This window comes from Callorhinus ursinus, unplaced genomic scaffold, assembly GCF_003265705.2.
Source record: "Callorhinus ursinus isolate GAN/ISIS: 27379988/994484 unplaced genomic scaffold, GSC_fseal_2.0 scaffold13, whole genome shotgun sequence".
NCBI classification, from domain to species: Eukaryota; Metazoa; Chordata; class Mammalia; order Carnivora; family Otariidae; genus Callorhinus; species Callorhinus ursinus.
In genome coordinates, this window is record NW_027397075.1 from 42,724,868 (window position 1) to 42,747,634 (window position 22,767).

At 42.7% G+C, this 22,767-nt stretch overlaps 1 protein-coding gene across 2 annotated transcripts in view; it reads right to left on the reverse strand.

The window, feature by feature from the left end:
• CACNA1E (calcium voltage-gated channel subunit alpha1 E) overlaps positions 1-22,767 on the reverse strand; it is a 500,959-nt gene that overhangs the window by 132,854 nt on the left and 345,338 nt on the right. For both annotated transcript variants that reach the window (XM_073900155.1, XM_073900154.1), the window contains one exon: positions 15,414-15,517. In XM_073900155.1, coding sequence (XP_073756256.1) covers positions 15,414-15,517 — 104 coding nt within the window. The remainder of the gene's footprint in view (positions 1-15,413; positions 15,518-22,767) is intronic.

A 22,767-nucleotide genomic window follows, 5' to 3' on the forward strand; every position in this document is an offset into this window, starting at 1 on the left:
TTTAGAATATAATTTACTACTTGTGGGAAAAGTCACACTACTTCCTCATTCTAAGAAATGTCCTCGTTATTCTTACATACGTAAGTGTTCAAATAAATTTCAATTTAGTAAAGTGAAAATCTTATTTGTGTTTATTAATACTACATTAAAGTTAAAAGACTAAAGTAGGGGAAAGAAAGATCTTTGTAATCTGAAGTATTACTTTTCAAGAACAGGGTTTGCCTTTCAATTACCCAAATGAAAATTACAACAATTGGAATATGCTCTTACTGGAACTCAAGCTTCACAAGTGCAGAACTTGCTGTTTGTTTTGTTCTCTGCTACGTAGGCAGCATCTAGAACACTGGCTGGCACTTAACAGAAGCTCATTACCTATTTGTTGAAAAACTGAACAAGTGAAAACATAAATGATTCCATTATTTAGGCCACAGGAAACCATTATAAATAGTTAAGATATACAAATCACGTAATTAAATGTCTAGCTTAGAAAGACTGCTTTGCTGATAGACAGCAGGCTGGATTAGAGTAAGGAGAGCATTTAAAGAGACAGCTGCTACCATCCAAGATATAGTTCATGAACCCTTTCAAGGGTGGAACCAGTAGGTCTTGATGAGCGATTAGATGCAGAGAATAAGCGAAAAAGTATTAACTGAGGTTACTGTCTTGGATAATGAATGTGGTAAAAGGTAACAGATGGAGAGTATGGGGGGACAGTGAATGGAGGGTAGGAGAATGAGAGAATTAATTCAGTTTAGAGCATCCTGAATTTGAGATGCCTAAGGGATACCTAAGCAAAGGGGTACCCTTTGGAGCTCAGTGGCAGACAGGTAAATTAAATCCAGGTCTGTCTGTTAACAAAGCTATGTCCTTACACATTATTTCACATTATATTATTCTATTAAGTAACATTAACTTGTCCTCTGAAAAACAGAGAAGTAAAATGGGATTTTTAGATGGAAACATTCTTGAAATAGGTTTAGATATAGTGTACAAGTATGCAATATAGTGTATGCTATATTGAATTATATAGCACCGTATATGCTATATACGGTGAATTCAGAATGGTACAGTTATCTACTGGGTCGTGAAGTACTTCATGGGAGGAGGAAGACTGAACAATGGTACATGCATGCATTAGAGTTGGAACATGAATACAAAGCATCACGTACACGTGTGAAAATATGTAAAAATGTATATATGTATGTATGTATGGTGTGTAGAGATGTGTGTGTGTATGTACACACACATAGAAATAAAGGTATCAGAGTATTAGAGGGTGAATCTACACTAAGTTAGTTAAGGTATGGCAGAGGAGATAACAGGATTGTTTCAGAGACCTAAGAACTTGGCCAACCAAAAATAACCATCGAAATCCTAGAGAAGAACACAGGCAGAAACCTCTTTGACCTCAGCCTCAGCAACTTCTTACTAGACATGCTGCTGGAGGCAAGGGAAACAAAAGCAAAAATGAACTACTGGGACTTTATCAAGTTAAAAGCTTCTGGGGCGCCTGGCTGGTTCAGTTGGTTAAGCATCTGCCTTCGGCTCAGTCACGATCCCAGGGTCTGGGATCGTGCCCTGAGTTGGGCTCCCTGCTCAGTGGGGAGTCTGCTTCTCCCTCTCTCTCTGACTACAGCTCCTCCTGCTTGTGTGTTCTCCTTTTACCAAATAAATAAAATCTTTTAAAAAATATAAAAACCTTCTGCACAGCAAAGGAAACAATCAACAGAAATAAAAGGCAGCCTACGGAATGGGAAAAAATATTTGCAAATGACATATCTGATAAAGGGCTAGTATCTAAAATCTATAAAGAACTTATCAAACTCAATACCCCCAAAAAAACAAACAATTCAGTTAAGAAATGACAGACACTTTTCCAAAGACATCCAGATGGCTTAAAGACACATGAAAAATTGCTCAACATCACTCAGGATCAGGGAAATGCAAATTAAAACCCCAATGAGATACCACCTCACACCTGTCAGAATGGCTAAAATTAACAACAGGTGTTGGGGAGAATGTGGAGAAAGGGGAACCTCAGCAGGGTTGGTGGAAATGCAAACTGGTGCAGCCACTCTGGAGAACAGTTTGGAGGTTCCTCAAAAAGCTAAAAACAGAACCACCCTACGACCCATCAATTGTACTACTAGGTATTTACCCAAAGAATACAAAAATATAGATTTGAAGGGGCACATGCACCCCGATGTTTATAGCAGCATTATCAACAATAGTCAAGCTATGGAGAGAGCCCTAATGTCCATCGACTGATTAGAGTGTATTATGCTAAGTGAAATCAGTCAGAGAAAGACAAATGCCATATGATCTCACTCATAAATGAATTTTTAAGACTTTTATTTAAATTCAATTAACACAGTGTATTATTAGTTTTAGAGGTAGAGTTTAGCGATTCATCAGTTGTATATAACACCCAGTGCTCATTACATCAAGTGCCCTCCTTAATGCCCATCACCCAGTTACCCCATCCCGCCCCCCACCTCCCCTCCAGCAACCCTCAGTTTCCTATAGTTAAGAGTCTCTTATGGTTTGTCTCCCTCTCTGATTTTGTCTTATCGTATGTGGAATTTAAGACAGAAAACAAATGAACATAAGGGAAGGGGGAAAAGAAAAAAAGGAGAGAGGGGAACAAGCCATAAGAGATTCTTAACAATAGCGAACAAACTGAGTGTTGCTGGAGGGAGGGGGGCGGGTATGGGCTAGATGTGAAATGGGTATTAAAGAGGGCATTTGTGATGAGCACTGGGTGTTGTATATTCAGTGATGAATCACTGAATTCTACTCCAGAAACCAACATTGCACCGTATGTTAACTAAGTAAAATTTAAATTTAAAAAATTCCATGTGCAAAAAATTTTTCAAAAGATAAGGGGAGCATTTTTATATTTGCCCCTTGTCTCAACATCACCAAAAAGGCACCTAATGATGTTGTAACATATTTGTTCAAATATCTCTATAAAAAGGGTGAGTCCATGTCAAACAGTACCTTGTCTTGATTATTTATCTTGAGAGTCCTGCTTACTGATTTCTCTATTTCGTTTCCGTTAACACTTCAACACTGCCCCTCGATGTTGACCTTTCTGGATGTGATTGTTAGCTTCTATCACCCCAGAACACCACACTTTCGGATTTATGACTTAGGGCATAATACTTATTCGCTTTGAGCTTTACTCTCCTTATTTGTAAAATAATGATAATATGGTGCCTAGCACCATTGTGAGAATCAAACAAATGAACACATACGGAATGCTTTCTAAATGAAGTGCCCTACATTTAAAAAGAATAACCATTTTAGTCTTTTTCTGCTTCCAACAGACTGAGTTGCCCACAATTCCCAATATGATGACAACTTTATCCTTTAAAAGCAATTATTCCCTAAATAATGCTACGTACGATTTTAAAAAAGGTTAATATCTTTGCCATACGAATAGATCTTTTATGTTCATATGAGAAAAGATAAACGTGCCAATAGGAAAGTGGGAAAAGGGCATAATCAATAACTAAAAAAATATGAATAGCAATAGCCATGTGAAAAAAAACGTTCAGTGTGAGCCGATGACTTGTCTGGAAGACACAGGCAAGGGCCATCGCTCTGCAGAAAAAACAGCCTCTCCGGGGCTGTGATTGCTCCTTACTTTTAAGATATCAGAGTCTTTAACTTGACAATGGCAAGGCCTCTGGTATCCTGTCTTTAACATATGAGAGTTTTTTTGCAACCTCCCTTTTCCTTACCTCCCCCCACCCCATAGCATATAATCTGCCACCCCTCACAACCCTGGGGCGGCAGCTCCTTCTGCCCACGGGTCCTGTCCCTATGCTTTAATAAACCACCACTCTGCACCCAAATAAATAAATAAATAAATAATTTAATTAATTAAAAATACCAGAGTCTTCCTTAGTCTCTGCAGTATTTTTCTCCTGGAGGTCACAGGGAGTATGGCATCCTCTAAGAGCGGCCTGGTGTTACTGGATTTCCCCTCAATTCAGCAATTATTTACTGAACCCAAGAACAAGGCACTAAGATGTTAGGAGAGAGCCAATTATGTGGAAGGCCATTTCTAGCATAAGAAACAAAACCTAACGGGGGACAGGGACATTCGTAGCTCTAATACACTTCCCACACTAACTACGCAGCCTTAGGCAAGACTCCAAGTCTCTCAGCTTCCATTTCCTCATTTATAAACTGGGGTTAACAACAGTATCTTACTCATGAGGCTGTTATAAAAATTAATTGAAATAATGTATATAAAATATTTGGCATAGTATCAGGCAGATGATGAGCTTTCAATAAATGTTAGCTCTTGTCTTCAGTATTATTAAGTTCTGTAACAAAACTGCATGTTATTATGAGTAATCGGTTCTATAATGGATAGGTACACAGTGTCATGAGAGTATATGAGAGAAAGATTTTAAACCTAACTGAAGAACAGGAGGAGGGGTATGGACCTGGAAAGATCTCATGAAAGAGGTCAAAGTTGAAACAGGTTGTGAAGGAAAGAATTCACCAAGGAAAATGAAGGGGTCAGGGGCCTACTCTAGACCACAGGAGCGAAGCACAGAAAGTCCAGGGCATTTCCAAGAAACTGTAACAGGAGGGGAGTCTAAGGTGATGGCTATACGTGGGGCACAAGAATGTGGTCCACTGGTCTATTATGACTATTCCATGCAGAGCGCCATAGTGGGTCAGCCCTACCGGTGGTATCCAAAAACATCTTAGTTCATGCTACTTGACTCAGTGGGGTTACTTGGTAGGTAAGAAGAAGGATTCTTTCCCAGGCCCACCTACTGAGGTGTAGACCAGGTTCTGGAGAGAAGAAATCTGCTACAAAGAGCTAACACTGATTAAGTATTAAATTTCTCCCAGGTACTAAGCACTTAACATTCGTGATCTGATTTAGCTTTCCCAACAATCCTACGTGGTGGATACTAGTATCCTTGTTTGCCATTGGGTAATTAAAGGTATGGAAATGGAAGTGACTTGCCTAAGGTCTATAAAGATGACAAGTGATAGAAAAGGGATTCAAACCCAGATATACTGTGTAGCCGTCTGTATTTTACTACCAAGCTGTACCTATTGTGCAGAACAACAAAAGCACTCTGGACAGGGAACCAGAGAACCTGGGTGCCAGTCAAGATCTGCCACTAAATAGCTATCTATCACTTGGGCAAGTTTCTTCACTTTCTATTCTGGTTTCTTCGACTGTAACACAGAAGCCAGGCATAAGCTTCACTTACAGTCCCTTCTACCTCAAATAATTTTTGTCACACTCTAAGACACAGCTCTGACAACTGATACACAGAACAGTGTCTTGGGGGAAATGCGGATGCTTCCCACAAGCTCTCATAACTTTGTATGTGACTTCCATGGTCACACAACTCATCCAGGAGAGTGTCGTCCTAGTCATGCAGGGATGACAACTACTACTCTGGTCTTTGAACTCTACAACTCTGGTGTTGAACATGAAATCTCTGTCTGAAGGACTGGAAAGTTCTACATGTCTTGCCAGCTACCAAGGGTCCCTTCATTTCCATCAAGATTTGTTGCGCTGAATGCTGGATAATTTCCTTCCAAAAAGCACATTTACTGTATGCAGGATGTGTTTAACAGAATTGGTATTTGGGCCTGGCAGACCTCATCCCAAATTCTGAAGCTGCTGCTTAACAGCTTTGTGAGCTTAGGCAAATTACCAAACCTCCCTGTCAGTTGCCCTATTCATAAAAGAAGACAGTAATACCTCATAGGGTCATTGTGAGGATTAAATGAAACAACATGTCTCATGGCACTGACACAATCTTCAATGCATAGCACAATCTCGATAAATTACAGCCTAAAAAAAGAAAAAAGCAACCTGAAACAAACCCTACACTACTGCTATAAACTAGCCAACAGGTGTAAAGTGCGTTATGTTTTCTCAAATTCAACAGATCCAGAACCTACACTCTTTCCCTCAAAATCTCTTTGTCCTGCGTTCTCCACCAGCCACGTGGTGGCTCAATTCAGAAATCCAGAAGCAGTCCAAGAGACTTCCCTCTCATTTCCGCCCCCAGCCCACACTCAGACACACCCACACAGTCACCAAGTCGTGCGCATCCTGTGTAACCAGCACCTCTCGGGTCTGGCCCATCCTGTCCACTGTCACGCCACTGTACCCCTTCGGGTGCTGCTTCTCCGCTTTGCTCCTAAAGTATCTGCCCGACTCCAGGCTTGTTTCTCTATATATTTTCTGCAGGATGATCATCTTCAATTGCAAACTGGTCATCTTCCCTGCTTAAAACTTGAGAACCTCCCACAAGCTTCTGGAATCAGGTTTAAACTCATCAGCTTAGCCCATCTGATGAGCCCTTCGTGACAAGCCTCTGTCTTTGCCTCTAGTTTCATCTCTACTTTCCCTGACGTAATTCACTCAAGTCAGAATGGCCTTCTACACCTTCTTAACTACCAACCTGTTGGGATGTCCTTCCTTTTTCTTCAAGCCAATGATTACTCATTCTTTCAAAGTATACATCAGTGGCAACTTCTTCACTTGACCTTGACTGATCCTTGCCCCTTCTAATTTAAATGCTCGACCTGTGCTGTCTCTCCACCTAGACTACAAGCTCCTTGAGGGTAACAGCTCTCTGTCCTTGTCTGATATCCTTGGTTCCTAGAAGCAGGTGACATACATCGAGAACTCAGTAACACTGGATCCATGAATAAATGAATTTCTATGGTTGATTCCAGGGTCAGAATCCTGGCAGGAAAATTACTGTGCAGTTCATCTATACACAAGTCAGGTCTGAGAAATACTCAGGTGCCAACTTCTATATCCAAAGAGAAGCAAGGGCAGGTGATTCAGGAGATGCAAAGTTTAATACTGAAGGTATGTCTGTTGGTGTCTTCCTTGTGGATAGGACCTAGGTCTTATTCACTTTTGTATCCTTAACAATGCCTTGCAAGATAGTAGGCACTCAAAATATGTGATATAAATCTTAAAAAATATATATGACATATATGAATATTATAAAAATAGCTTTTGGTAGGGATAAAATTCAGGATCTCCTTGAACTTAGATTCCATTACATGTATTTTGAATTATTTCCTTAATATATCTACAATCTCCTTAATTCATTTATCTTTGTAATCTCAGTCTAGCGAAGTGTCTAGTGCATAGCAAATATTCAATAAATATTTATGGAATTGCACTAAATTGTCAAACCCACTCAGCAAGTCAGTTTGGTGTCAAGACAGACAGACAACTGTCCCCTTGCTTGTTATAGGAGCCACTCCATTCACATAAGAGATGCAACCAGAAGAATTCCTCCTCTAATATGGAAAGCTCACCATTCCCCATTAGTCCTTAGGGCAACAGGACCTTGACAGTGGGTCTTGGCATTCTCTACTTGTATGTACCAGGTCATGTTGTTTACCTGAAGACCAGTGTAAGTGTGTGTGTCCATGCATGTACAGATTAAAGCTTGCACCAAAGTCTGTACGGACAGGGCGATATTCTAGGCTAACCGTTGGCAGCCTTTCTCTACTCGTGCCATGTTGAGTGCTAGTGTCCCTGAATGGAGGCCACCTGGTATATTTAAAAAATACATGGAAGCAAAGAAGCTTTGAAAACTATGACATGCTTTACATACATGAGGTTTCCAATTGCTCCCCATGTGCATTTGTAAGCAGTCTCTGGCCTGGCTGTTCCCGTCCCAGTTTGGAGACAACACAACTACTCCCCCAAGCCCACCTTCCCCTCTCTCCAGAAGCCCTGGGAGCAGTGGATGTAGGCAACGGACTAGCTCAGGGTCATTTTCTGTTTGTGTGAGCCTTCTGCCCTGCAGCCCTGTGTTTATGCAGCCCTGGTTTGTTTCCATGGAGACAGGAAGCTCTGCTTCTCCTCAAGCCTAAGCTAATGGTTTTCATCAAATCCCATTTCCTCTGAGACTAGTAAAAATGCTGCAATGCTTCTATCCATACTTCCTCTTTAAATACACCGAAGCTGACAGCCCTCCCCTCCCTGAGTCCCCTGGCCCTGAGATGGGTGCCTCAGCCATTTCCACACTGAGTGTCCTGTGGGCCATGAGCACTGGTGTCGGCTACCTGCCCCCTCTTGCCCAGACTCATCTTGTCACTTGCCAGCACAGAGGCTCCTCCTTCCACTGCCTTCTTTCTCTGCTTTAGAAAAGCCTTGGGCACATAACATTCGAACTGCCTACAGGGCACAGGGAACATGTCCCCTGGAAATAAAACATCAGAGCTTTTCTCTGGCTCTCAAGTGCAACTCCCAACCAAACACTTCCTCCAAAGAGAAAGCCAACATCTCCTCATCCAGAGGCATGTGAGAACCAGACCAAGCAGAACGGAGCTTCCTTGGCCCCTTTATACACAGAACTAGCTGCTGCTGAACCCTCTGCAGACACCGGTAAAACCCCTTAGGTGGTGAGCATCAGAATGTGAAAAAGAAACCGGGACAGAAATATTTCAGTCCGAGCCTGTAAGGCCCCTATCGTTAACACTCCTTTAAATGTCAGAATTTATTCACACCAGCTGTTCCCAGCTGTTGTTGTCACTTCCTAGGCTTCTCCAGAAGCACTAAGGAGACATATGCCATTCCAGGTCTGTTTCTCTCCCAACCTGAGGAGGCTGTCTCCCCGTCAGAGAAGAGCCGGTGGCCTCAAAGCCAATTCAAGCCAAACATCACAGGCTGCTACTCAGATGACAGTCACCTAGATATAACAGGTGGAGAAAATGAATGTCAATATTATCAAAGGTATAAGAGCTTATGGCTGCTCCATCGCAGACCCCGGGCTAGGCCTCTGCCTATGAGAGACAATGCTATCCCATTTCACAGAGGAGGAAGTGGGCTCAGAGTAACTGGTCCAGATGTACAATGCTGGCAAGTGGCAAGATAAGGGTCGCACTCATGACTGTCACATGCCAAAGACCATGCTTCCCCCAACGTGCCACTCTTTCCCATCTGGAGAAGGATGCAGGAGAACTAAAAGGTATGACTCCAAACCAGAGCTGGTCCATCAGAGTGCATATGGTTAGATGTAAGAATTGTCCTGGAGGGCAGTGCTCTGTCCTATGTCAGCTCTGGTAAAATATATCTTGAACCCATATCGAAGCCTTTTCTGGAACACCAATGCTTTGTTAACATGGCATCTACTTTTCTCCCTTTTCAAATAGTAAGAACAGGACTTGAATTTTCTAAATTAACACACGGACACACTTTGGAAACAAGTATGGATAAAGATCAAGTAAGATTACATAAATAAGAGATATTCCCTCTGTAGAAACACATGAAGAATGAAGTCGGTGGTCAGGCCCCTTGAGTAAGTAGTCGTTGAGAGAGAGCATATGAGGTGTAGGTACAGGCTATATGAAGTGAATTACCTAGAGCAGTGCCTGCACATAAAGGATGCCAATGAACCCTCACTGAATGAGTACATATATAAGAAGTCCCATTGTGTCTTAGAACTTTCCACTCAAGATACACAGTATTATAAACGCCTTCACAATGTCCCCTGCTTTTACTTCATAACCATTTCACAAGTCACCACAGGCTCTCAGTACCACATATTTGGACTAGTATGGTTGTTTCCTCCTTAATCCTAGTGAATTTGGTCTCTCTCCATGCCAATCCTTCCCTCACTGATGCTAGATGAATGGTCTTATATACTTTCATCCTATACTTTATGTAATTGCAGCATTTTTACTTTAAAATTGTATTTCTATTTTTCTTAAAGTGATACACATTGAGTTTTAAGTCAAATATTTTAAAAAGACTTATCATGAAGAGATAGCCATCCACTGCCTCACCCCTCCCCACCCCTAATTCTCATTCCCCAGAAACCATCACTTGTAATTTTTACCTGTATTTTTTTCTGGTATTCATTTCCAATTTTCTGAGTATTATACTTACACAACTGCTATTTCTTTATCTTTCAATTTTAGATACTGCTTAAAGACTCTTACTGTGAAAACTAAGATTTTAGTCTTTGACATTCCCTCCCCCTCCCCATATTTACTTTCCCCCTTTCTCTCAAGGGCAATTATAGCACCATAAGGGGCCATCTCACAACCCAGTGTTAACAATGAAAATCCGGTTGACAGCTGCAGAGAAAACTTACTATGCTTATATTCCTTTAGTGGTAACCCTTTTGTATTTTATGGAATTGCTTAGATGGAGGCATGTGCATACAAATACATATATGAATATATAATGTTTATATATAATGCAAACATATTTGTATATATTTTATAATATAATTAAATATAATCTTCACAAAACCATTAAACTTTTCTGAATATATGTCAGGGAATATACTTGTTTCATTATTTCCATAAAGCTATTACTCTTAGAGCTCTCTATCACCCTATTCAAATCTGAACTTGCTGCTCTCTAGGCATTCTGACAGCTGTCATGGTAGACTTCCCCTCATCATCATCTTGGAATCCCCTTTGCCTCTCTCCTCTATTGAATCCCTTGTTTGCATGAATATCATGTCCTTCTCATTCTTCAATTAATTCCTTATTTCTAGGAATTAGTGACTCACATTCTCCAGTAACTTCAGAAAGAGTGTCCCAAAATACTGTTATTCCATTCGCACAAATTATTGCTATTTTGGCTGGGTATAGAATTCCACCTTGGAAATGTTTTTCCTTCAAAAAGTTTTAGGAACTTCTCTGTTCATTTCTAACTTTCAGTATCAATGAGAAACCCAAAGCCGCCCTAATTCCTGATTTTTTGTTGGCAAAATATATCACCTTTCCAATAACCAGAAGCTTTTAGAATATTATCTTTATTCAGAGGCTCTGAAATTTTATGATGACTTTATCTTGCTGTGGTCTCTTTTCATTAGTTGTGTCAAGTGCTCAGTGGGCATTTTTTTTATTAATTAAATTCATTTGTTTCCTTTTATCTCTCTCTATACCTGCCTCCCATCTCTCTGCCATACAAATTACCATTACAATATACTGGTTTCCCCGAGTATCTGAAATTTCATTTTACACCACTTCACTTTCATGAAAAACCTACATTAGTACCTATTTTCGACAACTGAAAAAAATCCAAAGAGCATTTTTGCCTTTATGAAATGGTAATTGCTTCTTTGCTTCATGTCATACTGGTTTATGAAAGGTTTCATAAGAATGCTCTACTTTCAATTCAACACCACAAAAAAAAAAACCCAAAAAATCATACTAAAAAAATGGACAGAGGACCTGAATAGACATTTGTCTAAAGACAATGCACAGATGGCCAACAGACCCATGAAAAGATGCTCAACATCACTCATCAAAGAAATGAAAATCAAAAACACAATGAGATATCATATCACACATACATATCAGAATGGATAGTAGCAAAAGGATAAGAAATATGTGTTGGTGAGAACATGGAAAAAAGGGAACCCTCATATACTGTTGGTAGGACTGTAAGTTGGAGCAACTACTGTGGAAAAACCGTATAGGTTCCTCAAAAATTTAAAAATAGAAAATCCATTATTTCACTACTAGGTATTTATGCAAAGAAAACAAAAACACTAATTTAAAAAGATATAAGCACCCCTATGCTTACAGTAGCACTATTTGCAATAGCAAAGATATGGAAACAACACAAGTGTCCATCCAGAGAGGAATGGATAAAGAAGATGTGGTATATATAGACAATGGAATATTACTTTTTCATTCAAAAGAATGAGGTCTTGTCACTTGTGACAACACAGATGGACCTAGAGGGTATTACGCTAAGTGAAATAAGCCAGAAAGAGAAAGACAAATACAATATGATTTCACTTATATGTGGAGTATAAAAAATAAATGAACAAACAAAAACCAAATTCTTAAATACAAAGAACTGGTGGTTGCAAGAGAGGGGAAGTGAGTGGGGGGATGGGCAAAATGATAAAAGGACTGAGTTACAAACTTCTAGTTATAAAATAAACCATGAAATCAAATAGTACAGTTTAGGGAATGTAATCAATAATACTGTAATAATGTTGTATGGTGACAGATGGTGACTACATGGTAAGCACCAGGTAATGTACAGAATTGTCAAATCAATAGGTTGTACATCTGAAACTAATTTAACATTGTAATTTCAGTAAAAAACAAAGAATGTTTTACTTTCAGATAGCAAGAGAAACCTGTATTCAATGTATACTTTTTATTTGAATGCATTCTTACAAACTACGTATTGTGTGTGCATGTATTTTTTATTTATGTGGATGATATTATACCATGCTATTTCTTCTTGTTTTCACTAAACTATGCTTTTAAATTACTCTATGTTGTCATGTGTATATGGTATTTGTTGCTCCTAACTGGGCTAGTATGTCATGGTATGCATCCAACAGCTTACCTATCTACCCTCCCAATTATGGATGTCCAGGTTCTCCAACTCCCCATCACCAAAAACCACTGCTGGAAAGAATATCCTTGAACATGTTTCCACAGACCTTTTACTCTGGCAAGGTGTGTTTACTGATTCTGGAAATATTTTTAGTATTTTTCTTTGTAAATTCCTCCCTCTCCACTTCCCTGTTCTCTTTATGGAACTCTTAATAGTTGAATGATGGACGAACCCTTTGATTTTCTTATTTTTGTTCTACTTTCTAGGTGATTTCATTAATTTCATATTCCAACCATTTACTACCTCATTATTTTCATTACATGTTTACATTTTTACATTAATTCATGTTACATTAATGTAAATTTTACATTATTTATTTTACATTAATCCCCAAGGACTCTTCTTAATGGCTAAATTTTCCTTTTTAAATAGCAATGTTATTTTGTGGATAAAATTATTTCTCTTCTATCTCTGCTGATATCAATCATGCTTTTTAAATCTTTTGCTCCCTGCATCATTCATATTCCCTCTAAATCCTTTTTCTATGTGTTATTTTGTTTTTGTCTTTTGTTTTGGACATTTTGTTCAAATGCTGATGATCCCTAGCTGTGCATTAATATTTAAGAGCAAGTCTCAAAAGTCTTACTGGAAACTCATGTGTATAGCTGGAGCTTCTAGAATGATGAGTGTGGTGGGTTGAATGCCCCTGCCAAAAAAAAATATGTCCACAACCTAATTCCTGGATCCTATGAATGTTACCTTATTTGGAAAAAGAGTCCTTGCAGATGCAATTAAGTTAAGGGTCTTGAAATGAAGAGGTCACCCTGGAATATAGAAGTGACCCTAAAGCCAGTGACAAGTATCCTCATAAGAAAGAGGCCCAGGGAGATTTTAGACAAAAGAGAAGGAGGCAATTTGACCACAGAAGAAGAGACCAGGGTAATGCAGCCACTAGCCGAGGAATACTTGGAGTCACCAGGGACTGGAAGAGGAAGGAAATAAATTCTCCCTTGAGCCCTCACAGGGAGTAATGCCCTGCCAGATTTTGGATCTCTAGCCCCCAGAACTGTGAGAGAATTAATTTCTTTCATAGTGTGAAGCCACCTAGTTGTGTTAATTTGTTGCAGCAGCCATAGGAAACTAATAGGAGCCTCACTGAGGGTGATGGGTGGGAGCCATTTCTCTGTCCATCCTCAGATATCAACATACATAAGATTCTTCTCTTAAGATGGACAGTTTCCCCACAGAGGAATCCTACTTACCCTTACCAGATTGATCCACTTTTGGGAGTCAACAGTAGATGTAGGCTGGGAGCATAATGTTCAGTTTGTGGACTTCACTACAACATATCACCCCTACCCTCAGAAGTCCCTGATGTTACCATTGCAAATTTCTGATTCAGCGTCTACAGAGACAGGATGTCTTCTGACTTTCACTGGGGAGGGCAGGGCAGATACCTGTCAGAAGTGTTTGGGGGTAGAGATCTAAGGTGTTGGGCAAGAGGGCATCTAAGTGTTCCTTAGGAGGACTTTTGACCAATCCTCTTGTTTTTAGTGGCACCCATACTTCATCTCTCAGACATATGTGGTACCTTCAATTCCCGAGCCTCTCCAGGACTGTGGAAGGTTCTGAAGGACAATCATTTTGCCTTTTTATTGGCATTCCTCACCAAAGGCAATTAAACCTCAGCTTTCCCACCACTAGATAAGTTACCATTTACTCTCTGCCTTCAAAACTTTTATTGACATCTCTCATCTTTGTCATTTCCTCTCTTGTTCTATCACTATGCCCTTCTTAAAATTTATTTCCTGTGTTAGTAGCGTTACAAGACATGACAAACTTGGTTCAATCTGCTATGCTGAAACAGAAGCACCACCATTTAATTTCCACTTGAAGAACTTATGCTACTCAGAGAAGAAATTAAGTCCAGTTTTGCTTAGAAAAATCTAAGACCCTCTAAAATTGACCCCTGTAATAGCCCTAATTTTATACTTTTCATTTCCCAAAGTAAAGTATCAGCTCTAGATAAGTCAGGTTGCATAACATTCTTTTCCCACTATAAGATGAGTCCCATTTCTTCAATTTTGCTTATGGTGTGGTGCTCTCCTTCCTGGAATGTTCACTCACATATATTCTATTTTATCCTATTACATCTTGTACATCCAAGCAAAAGCCCAGTCCTTTATGAAACCATTCCTGGTAACTTCAGACTAAATAGATTTGTTCCTTCCACAAAATGATCTATAGCTTATATTAGTAAGTAAAAGAATTTCCATTCCCTGTTTCAAGTGTGTTGTCCTGTCTACAAAATGATTTCCTTTTTTCTTAAAGATTTTATTTATTGAGAGAGAGAGAGAGAGAGAGAGAGAGAGAGAGAGAGAGGGGGGGGGGGGGGGGACAGAAGGAGAGAGAGAGAGAATCCCACGCAGACTCGATGCTGAGCACAGAGCCTGATGCAGGGCTCAATCCCATTACCCTAAGATCATGACCCCAGCTGAAATCAAGAGTGGGACACTTAACCAACTGAGCCACCCAGGTGCCCCATGAAGTACAATTTTCTTAAGGACAGGAACCATGCCTGAGACTTTGTGTGCTCTTTGCAATGCTTACCATGGCACTGGACACTGAGTACTTGCTGACTGAGGTACACTAATCCAAGCTACAAATATGGGATTTGATGTTCAATACATGACAGAATAATAACATTTGAAGGTAAAGATTACATCTTATTCAACTTTATATCCCTCGCAACCAGCACCTGTTTGACAAAGAAGGTCTATGACTGTTGAATGACTGAATGAAAGGATGGATGGATACATGAACTCTTACTAGGTATCATGTTCAATGTTGCATGTGGTTTAAATACTTTTTAACTCCTAAGAAAAATAAACATGATTAGAACAATGTTCACTACTGTATCCGCAGCTGCTAGAATAGCACTTGGCACATGGGGGCTGCTCAGTAGATGTCTTCTAAACGAACATTAGATGAATGAATTGGTTGGTAGTCAGGAGCATTGGTTTACAGTTGTAAAGAAGTTAAGAGGAGAGAGGAACGTCTGGCTTACCCGGAGAGCACTCCCAGAACTAGGTTGAGAACAAAGAAGGATCCAATGATGATGAGGGGGATGAAGTACAGCCAGTTCCAGGTGGCTCCTAAGGCATCATTGGTCTGAAAGAAAGAAAAATCGTTCCTTAATGTTTTACCAAAACCATCTGCCAGAAGGAGGTCTCCCTTCCTGAAGCTTCACATATATGGTGATACAGCAAGCACAGGGCAATACAATTAACACTGCCTGCTTCATTCCCAATTTGGTGTTACTGTGGGTTAACTCATATTCCACCATGTACAGAGGAAAGGACACTGCATGAGCCTCACATGAGATCCTGAGTAGGATTTGTCCAAAACCCTCACTTAACAGCTGAGATAACTGAATCCAGAGAGGTCAAGTACTTTTCCAAGATCATGCGAACAATTACAGGTTTTATAGTGTTTAGTGATGTCAGTTCCAAGCTTTTGGAGTCTAAATCAGACAAATTCTCAACAAGTCAGAGGCAAGCTAGGTCTATCAGTCTATTCCACGGATGCTGGCGAGAGCCTTGACAGGGCTGCTTGGAAGACCTTAGTGTCATCCACATCCTGCTCAGCCCTTGGTCCTCAGCTCTGGCTTACTTTCTTCTATCATAGTCCAATAGTACAGAGCAGGCTCAGGCTTGGCCCCAGCAAGGCTCTGGACAGAACAAGGATTCAATCTGAAGAGCGATCTCTTCCTCTCTAATGCTAACACACAGTGAAGTGAAAAGTGCTTGGCAATTCATATTCTGGATTTTCATACTATAAGTGAGATGCAAGGCCCTTGAATGGTGGGGGGTTGAGGGAGGATTATACCACATGGCTTAGCCAAAGGCAGCAACTCTTGGAATGGTGCCTTATTAGGATCTAGAAACAGTTTGGGAACATTTTGAAAACTCTAACACTTGAGCCTCTCAACTAAACTTCACTTTGACTCTCTCTCCCCATAATATCAACTCCAAATCTTTCTAAATAGTCTCCTTGAATCACATTTTACTATGCAGGGCTTTGAAATCCTCCCATTCCCACACCGGCCCCTCACACGCAAACTTGAATACCCATTTGAAACAGTTAAAAGATATTTTATTCTCAGTTCACTGGAGAAACTAGGCCAAAGTCAAATGCCATGCCTAAAATTCACAGGCTAAATTAGTAAAATTAAGATCTGAACTCAGAATTTCTATGGCAAAATGCTTCTTTGTCCCTGTGATTTACCTTTTTCTCCCTCTCACTACTCAACTTTGCAAACATATTTTGACTCATTGTTCTCATGCTTTCTGTGGACTTCTAGGGCATTCTATCTTTTCTCTCAAAATTACCTAATTTTCTATCTGTCTCCCATTCAAATATGTCAGTACACAGAATATAGCTTCCCACTGATCATGGAAGCTATCACTGCATAGTAGATTTTTCCATTAAAAATAGCTTTTAAGGCAACCTCTTTCACCAAACTTGTGTCTTTCGTCTTGTCCCCACACTGTTCAGAGACAGGTGACTGCAAATGAAGCAGAATATAAATTAAAAACAAACACCTGCTGAACTGGATGGGGCAAAGGTGGGGATCTGCCAATTTCAGTGTGCGTAAGATCTAACTCTTTAGTTCAACCAGGTCTGGTCAGTTATGTGCAAGCAGAGAAGATGTGGACCAGACCTCAGAGAAAAGTGCCCCTGATTATCAGAAAGAAGATGTAGAAGAACTAGACACTGAGGGCCAGCCACAAGGGATGTTAATGAACATAGGAAGCTGTTTTTTCTGAGACAGTTAAGACATGGTCCTTCCTGTAAGCTGAGGGATGGATTACATGACCCTTGTATAAATAGCTATATCTTTATTCATGATTACAAATACAACATTTTATAAAGACTGGTTAACTTGGATGGCTCACCAGTGGTGCACCAGACCAACAAGTTTCACCTACTATATGGCTTAGCCAGTGCCCCCCGCCCCCAGCATTCTTTGGCAGCAAGGACCAAGTCTGCTCCCAACACCCAGATCAGGGCTCAGCTGCCAAGACACCTGAGTTGGTGCCAGCAGTGGCAACGATGAAACATGCTGTTAAGGTGTCTTTGGTCCCAGAAGCGACTGAGCTACAGTTTGAGGATGGCTAGAGCAATTTCAGTTGGGGGATGATTTGCCAGAGAGGCTGTAGAGTGAAGAGCATTTCCCAAATAGTGTTCTCCTCCTTGCTAGTCATCTGTAAGATGTTAATGTGTTCTGTGGAAAATGAACTTCGGTAACCAAAGGAACTTAGGAAACACAACAGATTATATTTTCCCCTTAGCCTGTGAAAAGACTCATGAAAGAAATATTACTAACTTCAATATCATTTCACATACTGCCTGGATTATGAAACCCCCTTTTTTGAAGGAAATCTTTTAACATATGAGGAAATACAGCCTGTGAAATGCAGGGATGAAAGGACTCTCCCCAAAGGACCGAAAGTCTGGAACACACTCCTCAATTCTTCCAGAAAAAGCAAGGACAGAAAGTGTCTCTTTAGCCATGTGTTGTGACAATGCTTTGGCTTTGATTTAACCCACCTTAAGGCAAGAAACTTCACTGTTCATTTCTATACCTGGTACCTAGTGAAGTGTCTGGCACCTGCAGTATTTGTCAACTAACCCATACACGACCCCAGTTTGAATAAGAGGATTCTCGTGCTTAAAACGTACCCCCCAAAATTGTTCATTCTGATATTCCCCTCAAGGTTTGTCTGAATTGTTTTTTAAGAAAAACTGTCATCCACTATGACATCAGTCCCTGTTTGATGAGAAAAAGAGGAGGAAGGGGAAGAGAAGGAGAAAAAGAAAGGCTAGGGGGACAGCAGCACTATACCCTGCGGGTCATTACAGATGACTGACGGTATGAAGATTCTTCTGGAGAAGGCAGCTTGACAGCTCCCCGAGATTATTCACAAACCTTTTAATAGACTTGCCGCACCCTCTACACTTCTCTCCTCTCCCTCAGGTTTCCTTCTGGTTACTCGCCTCCCATCTTGCCCCACCAGGAGGCCTCACCCTCACCTCACATGCCTGTCAATGGATCAGTGACAAATCCAGTAGGACAAGGGGACATAACTCAGCAGGAAGGGGGCAAAGGACTTCCAATTTCCCTCCTCCAAAATGGCAAGGTTCTTTCTGATGCTAGTTAGAACTTCAATCTCCTTCTGATTCGTCACTATTAAGAAAGAAGAAAGTAATTGACAACTCTCCGGTGAGCAAGTGCCCTGAAGCCACGTGAGGTGGGAGTCAGGTAAGCCAAGGACAAAGTAGCCAGTGCGACCTTAGAGTTGTGCCTGTGTTTTCTCTCGAGAGTCCAGGTGTCTGTGTCACAGGGGGAGGGGACAAACACTAGGGCTGCCAAGGTGAGAAGCAGTTGTTCTCTGCTCCTGTCTCCAAATCCTTCTGCTTCTGCGACTCGGACAAGCCGCTTGCCTGTGGCATCATCACACTCTACCTTCCCTCGCGCATCTTCCTTCAGGAATCGGAGGCAGCCATGCTAAGTACTCTGAGCAAGATGCTGGGGAAGGAGACCCCCAGCTTTCTGAACGTGTTTCACTGGCTTCTGGCCCAAGAGTCTCACAGTGGCACCTCCCCTGCCCAGCCTGCTGTGGCGGAGCAGCTAAGGATAAACCAGGCTTCTCTCTTCAGAGAAGGATGCCTGAGCAGCGTCTTCGTTCCCCACCATTCATGGAACACCTACTCTTTGTTAGCCATTACAGAAGAGTGTTTTTCTTTGGGACAATGTCCTCTTAGTGAAGGTACAGATTCTCCACCCACCCAACTCAGACAAGCCCCTCGACCGGCAGGCTGGCCGCTCTCTGTCTTTCTCACCTGCTGACTCCCCGAGTGACACACACACACGTACATGTGCACGTGACAGGGGTAACGACAGACAGAGAAAGCAGTCGGGGGTGGCAGCCCACCTGCACAGGGAGTGCTCAGCGGTACCAGTCCTGACACCGTGAAATGTGTTCCTTTGGGAACCTGCCCAACTGGGGGTGGTGAGTGCACCCACTCCCTGCGTAAACAGGCACGCATGGCAATTATCACATTAATCTCTGGAGCACTGGGGGAAATGGGAGAAGGCGGGGTGGGAGGAGCAAGATTGAAGAGAAACACGAGGATGGAGACAGCAAGATGAAGGGGCGGGGGCTCCCGTGGTTCTCCTGCACTAAAGCTATAGAAGCAGAGCTAGGCCCTCACTCTTGGAAGCAGGTCTCTGTCAAGGTTCCACGGGGCTCTGGAAAAAATGTGGAGGGGCCTCTTCCATGTACATGCCCTTCACAGAGCAAATCTGACCAAGGAGGCTGCATGAGCTGGGGCTGGGGGTAAGGAGGGTATGGATTCTAGGATCCTTTCAGGAAAAAAGAGTGTCTGTGGGACACACCTGCTTCCCAGGCTGGAGACAGCATCTGCTGGCAAGCCTGGGCTGGCCTACTGCGGGGTTTCTCAGCCAGGACACCGCTAGCACCTTGGGCTGGATAATTCTTCATTGTGGGCTAACTCTGGACAATGCTATCCTGTGGGGTACATTTGCAGGATCCCTAGGTTCTACCCACTAGATGCCAGTGGCACTCCCCCAGCTGTAATAACCAAAGGTGTTTCTGGAATTGCCAAATGTCCTGAGGGGGAAAAACAGTTCCCAGTTGAGAACCACAGGCTGAGAGGCTCTGTCCCCAGAGTTCTTTGAAATCACCAACTGATCTCAGGTCAGGATATGGTTGGAAACACCACCTGAGGCTGCCAAGAAGACCAGGCCATTCATCTCAGCAAAAGCATCTGTCCAAGGCCTCCGCTGACCACCCCAGGAAAAAGAAGTTCAGGGAGGGCAAGCATGGGGAAGGAAAGGGACAGAAGCCAAAGACCGACTCCACCAAGTACCACCTTCCCTAAGGGCAGCACACCAGACATCCCCCGGCTGACGGCCTCCCTTTGCCTCTGCTTCATCCCAGCTCCGGGGCCGACAGCTCCTCTTCCACCCCAAGGCACTTGGAGCTCATGTTGCAGAGCTGAAAGGCCATATTTTGTTCTGCACATTTGTGGAGCACATACTTTGTGACAGTCTCCTAGGTGTTGGGGATAAACAATGAGCAAAACAGCCACAGGCCCTGGACCTTGTGAATCCCAGCATATCAGGGGACCCGCGTTAAAGAGATCAGCACACATACATGTGCCTTTGACCTGTGGGCTGTGAAGGGGCCACACTGGGCAGGGATGCAAAGGGGCATCTGATCTGGTCCAGGGGGTCAGGAAAGGATGCGCTGAAGCTTTTGGAGAACAGAGTCACATGACTGTCTAAGACACTACCTTGGCTGAGACAGCAGAGGCCAGAAAAGCAGGGAAAAGGTACATTATGAAGGGGAAACAGAAAAGAGAGAAAAGTGAAGATGAAGGAGTGCCGTGAAGTGGGTGACACAGGGGAAGAGAAATGAGGGTGGGGAGGCCCTCTCGGAATGAACTCCCACCACCCTGTGAGAGCAGCCCCCGCACTTCTATGCGGGGATTATCCTGAAACATCCATGAATTGTGAGGGCACCCCTTGATGGGTTTTCTGCCAGGTGTACATAATTGTACGACCAGCACCCAGATAGCCCCGGTGCTTCCCTCCTGCCCTATCCTAGGCACCATCTCCCTCTCCTCAAATCTACCATTATCCTGACTTTTATCATCAGCAGTTATGTCGGCCTAATTGGAAAGTCACATTTGAGCATTTCCCTGCAAATGCTGAGCCATCCACACTCCCTCTTTGCTCAGGACCGAGATGTGCTCAGGATTTACATCCAGAATAACCCTCTCCCACCTGGCCTCCTCCCCTGCTCCCTATCTGGCTCTCACCTGCCTGGATGGGGCAAATTCTGTGTTGCCCCCGTCACGTAGCCTCTAGCTGCAGGTGCGCCCATGTTGTGTTGGCTGCTATGTTGTGTTGGCTGCTAAGGGCTCACACCTGGGCCCTTCTCAGAAGTCTGGCCCTGGCCGAGAGACCTGCCTCACCTGGGAGTTTATGCCTGCCCTTGGAATGGGGGTGACCTATAGGCAATAATTAACCGATGGAAGGTTATCCATGGTCCGGCCCCTTTTCCTCTGGGTGGGACCACCGCTGGGTTGCAATTCACATTCTGGAGCTGCCTGTGGGATCAGGCTGAGGTTAAAACTGTTGAAACCACATCTCTTAATATTTTTCCCCCTAACCTATCCTGCTTCCCTTATATCCTTACAGTTTTCTCTGGAAAGCAGTCCCTCAATAATAAATCACTGCCACAAGAATCTGTCCCAATGTCTGTTTACAGGGAATCTGACTTAAGGCATTATATCCTTTTCTCATCAGCGTTTTGACCAGCCTTACAAAGTGGCAACATCCCAGCCCCGAGTCACAGAGTTGGCTATTTCCAAGGGCAGAGCCATGTACACCCCTCTGACCACGCTCACATTTTAGGAAAAGGACACAAGGTACAGCCTCCTCTACAACCCCTGGCAACTAAAAGCATATGGATTATCCATCCTGGTTCCCTGCATACCAGGAATTCCATCCCTGGTCTTGGAAGAATTTGAGAACGTGCGATCCAATGCTTCCTTTGGTAGAAGAGGAAGCTGAGGCCCAAATCAGCAAAGTGACCTGGAGTCACGGAGAACCATAAATGGTCACCTGCTTCAGAACTCTAGACTCTCCAGATCTCATTTACCCCAGGTCTTTTAAAAGCAATCCTATCCATGCCATTACCACCTTCCGGGGGAGAACAAAAATAAATAGGAAAGCTGACACTGGGATCTGGCAGCCAGAAAGGAAGAGTGGTCTTCCCCGCCCCACCCAGGCAAGAAAGAAGGATGGCAGAGCAGGTGGAAAGAGTGAGGCCAGAGAGCTCCCAGTAAAACACAACCACCTGCACCACCACCCCCCCCCCCCCACCCGGCAAGGAGGCTGAGCCTGTCAGTCCTAAAGGCAAAGCATTTTATTATGTCTCTGCTCCCTGAGCATATTTAGCCAACACTGCCAGTCTCCCCACACAGACAAGCTCCAAGGGCAGCATCTGGCATAGAGAGGGGCCCGTGATAAACAGTCAAGACTCAGCACACGTTCTGGTTGTTCCAAGCCCCCGGACTGCATGGCCAGCAGCCACTTTCTCAGGGACGGCCACCGAGGATGCAGCAGTGCCTGAGTCCAGATGCAAAAGCACCTCAAGGAGTAACTGCCTATTGGACATTTCACCACCTATTCCTCCCCTTCTCTTGCCAGTGGGAAAACAGCAGAACCAGTTCAGCAAAGCAAGCCAGGAAGGAACAGCACCCCCAGCCTAGTCCCAAGGCAGCAGAAGGATGCCGATGAGACCAGGGTCAGGAGCTGCATGTCG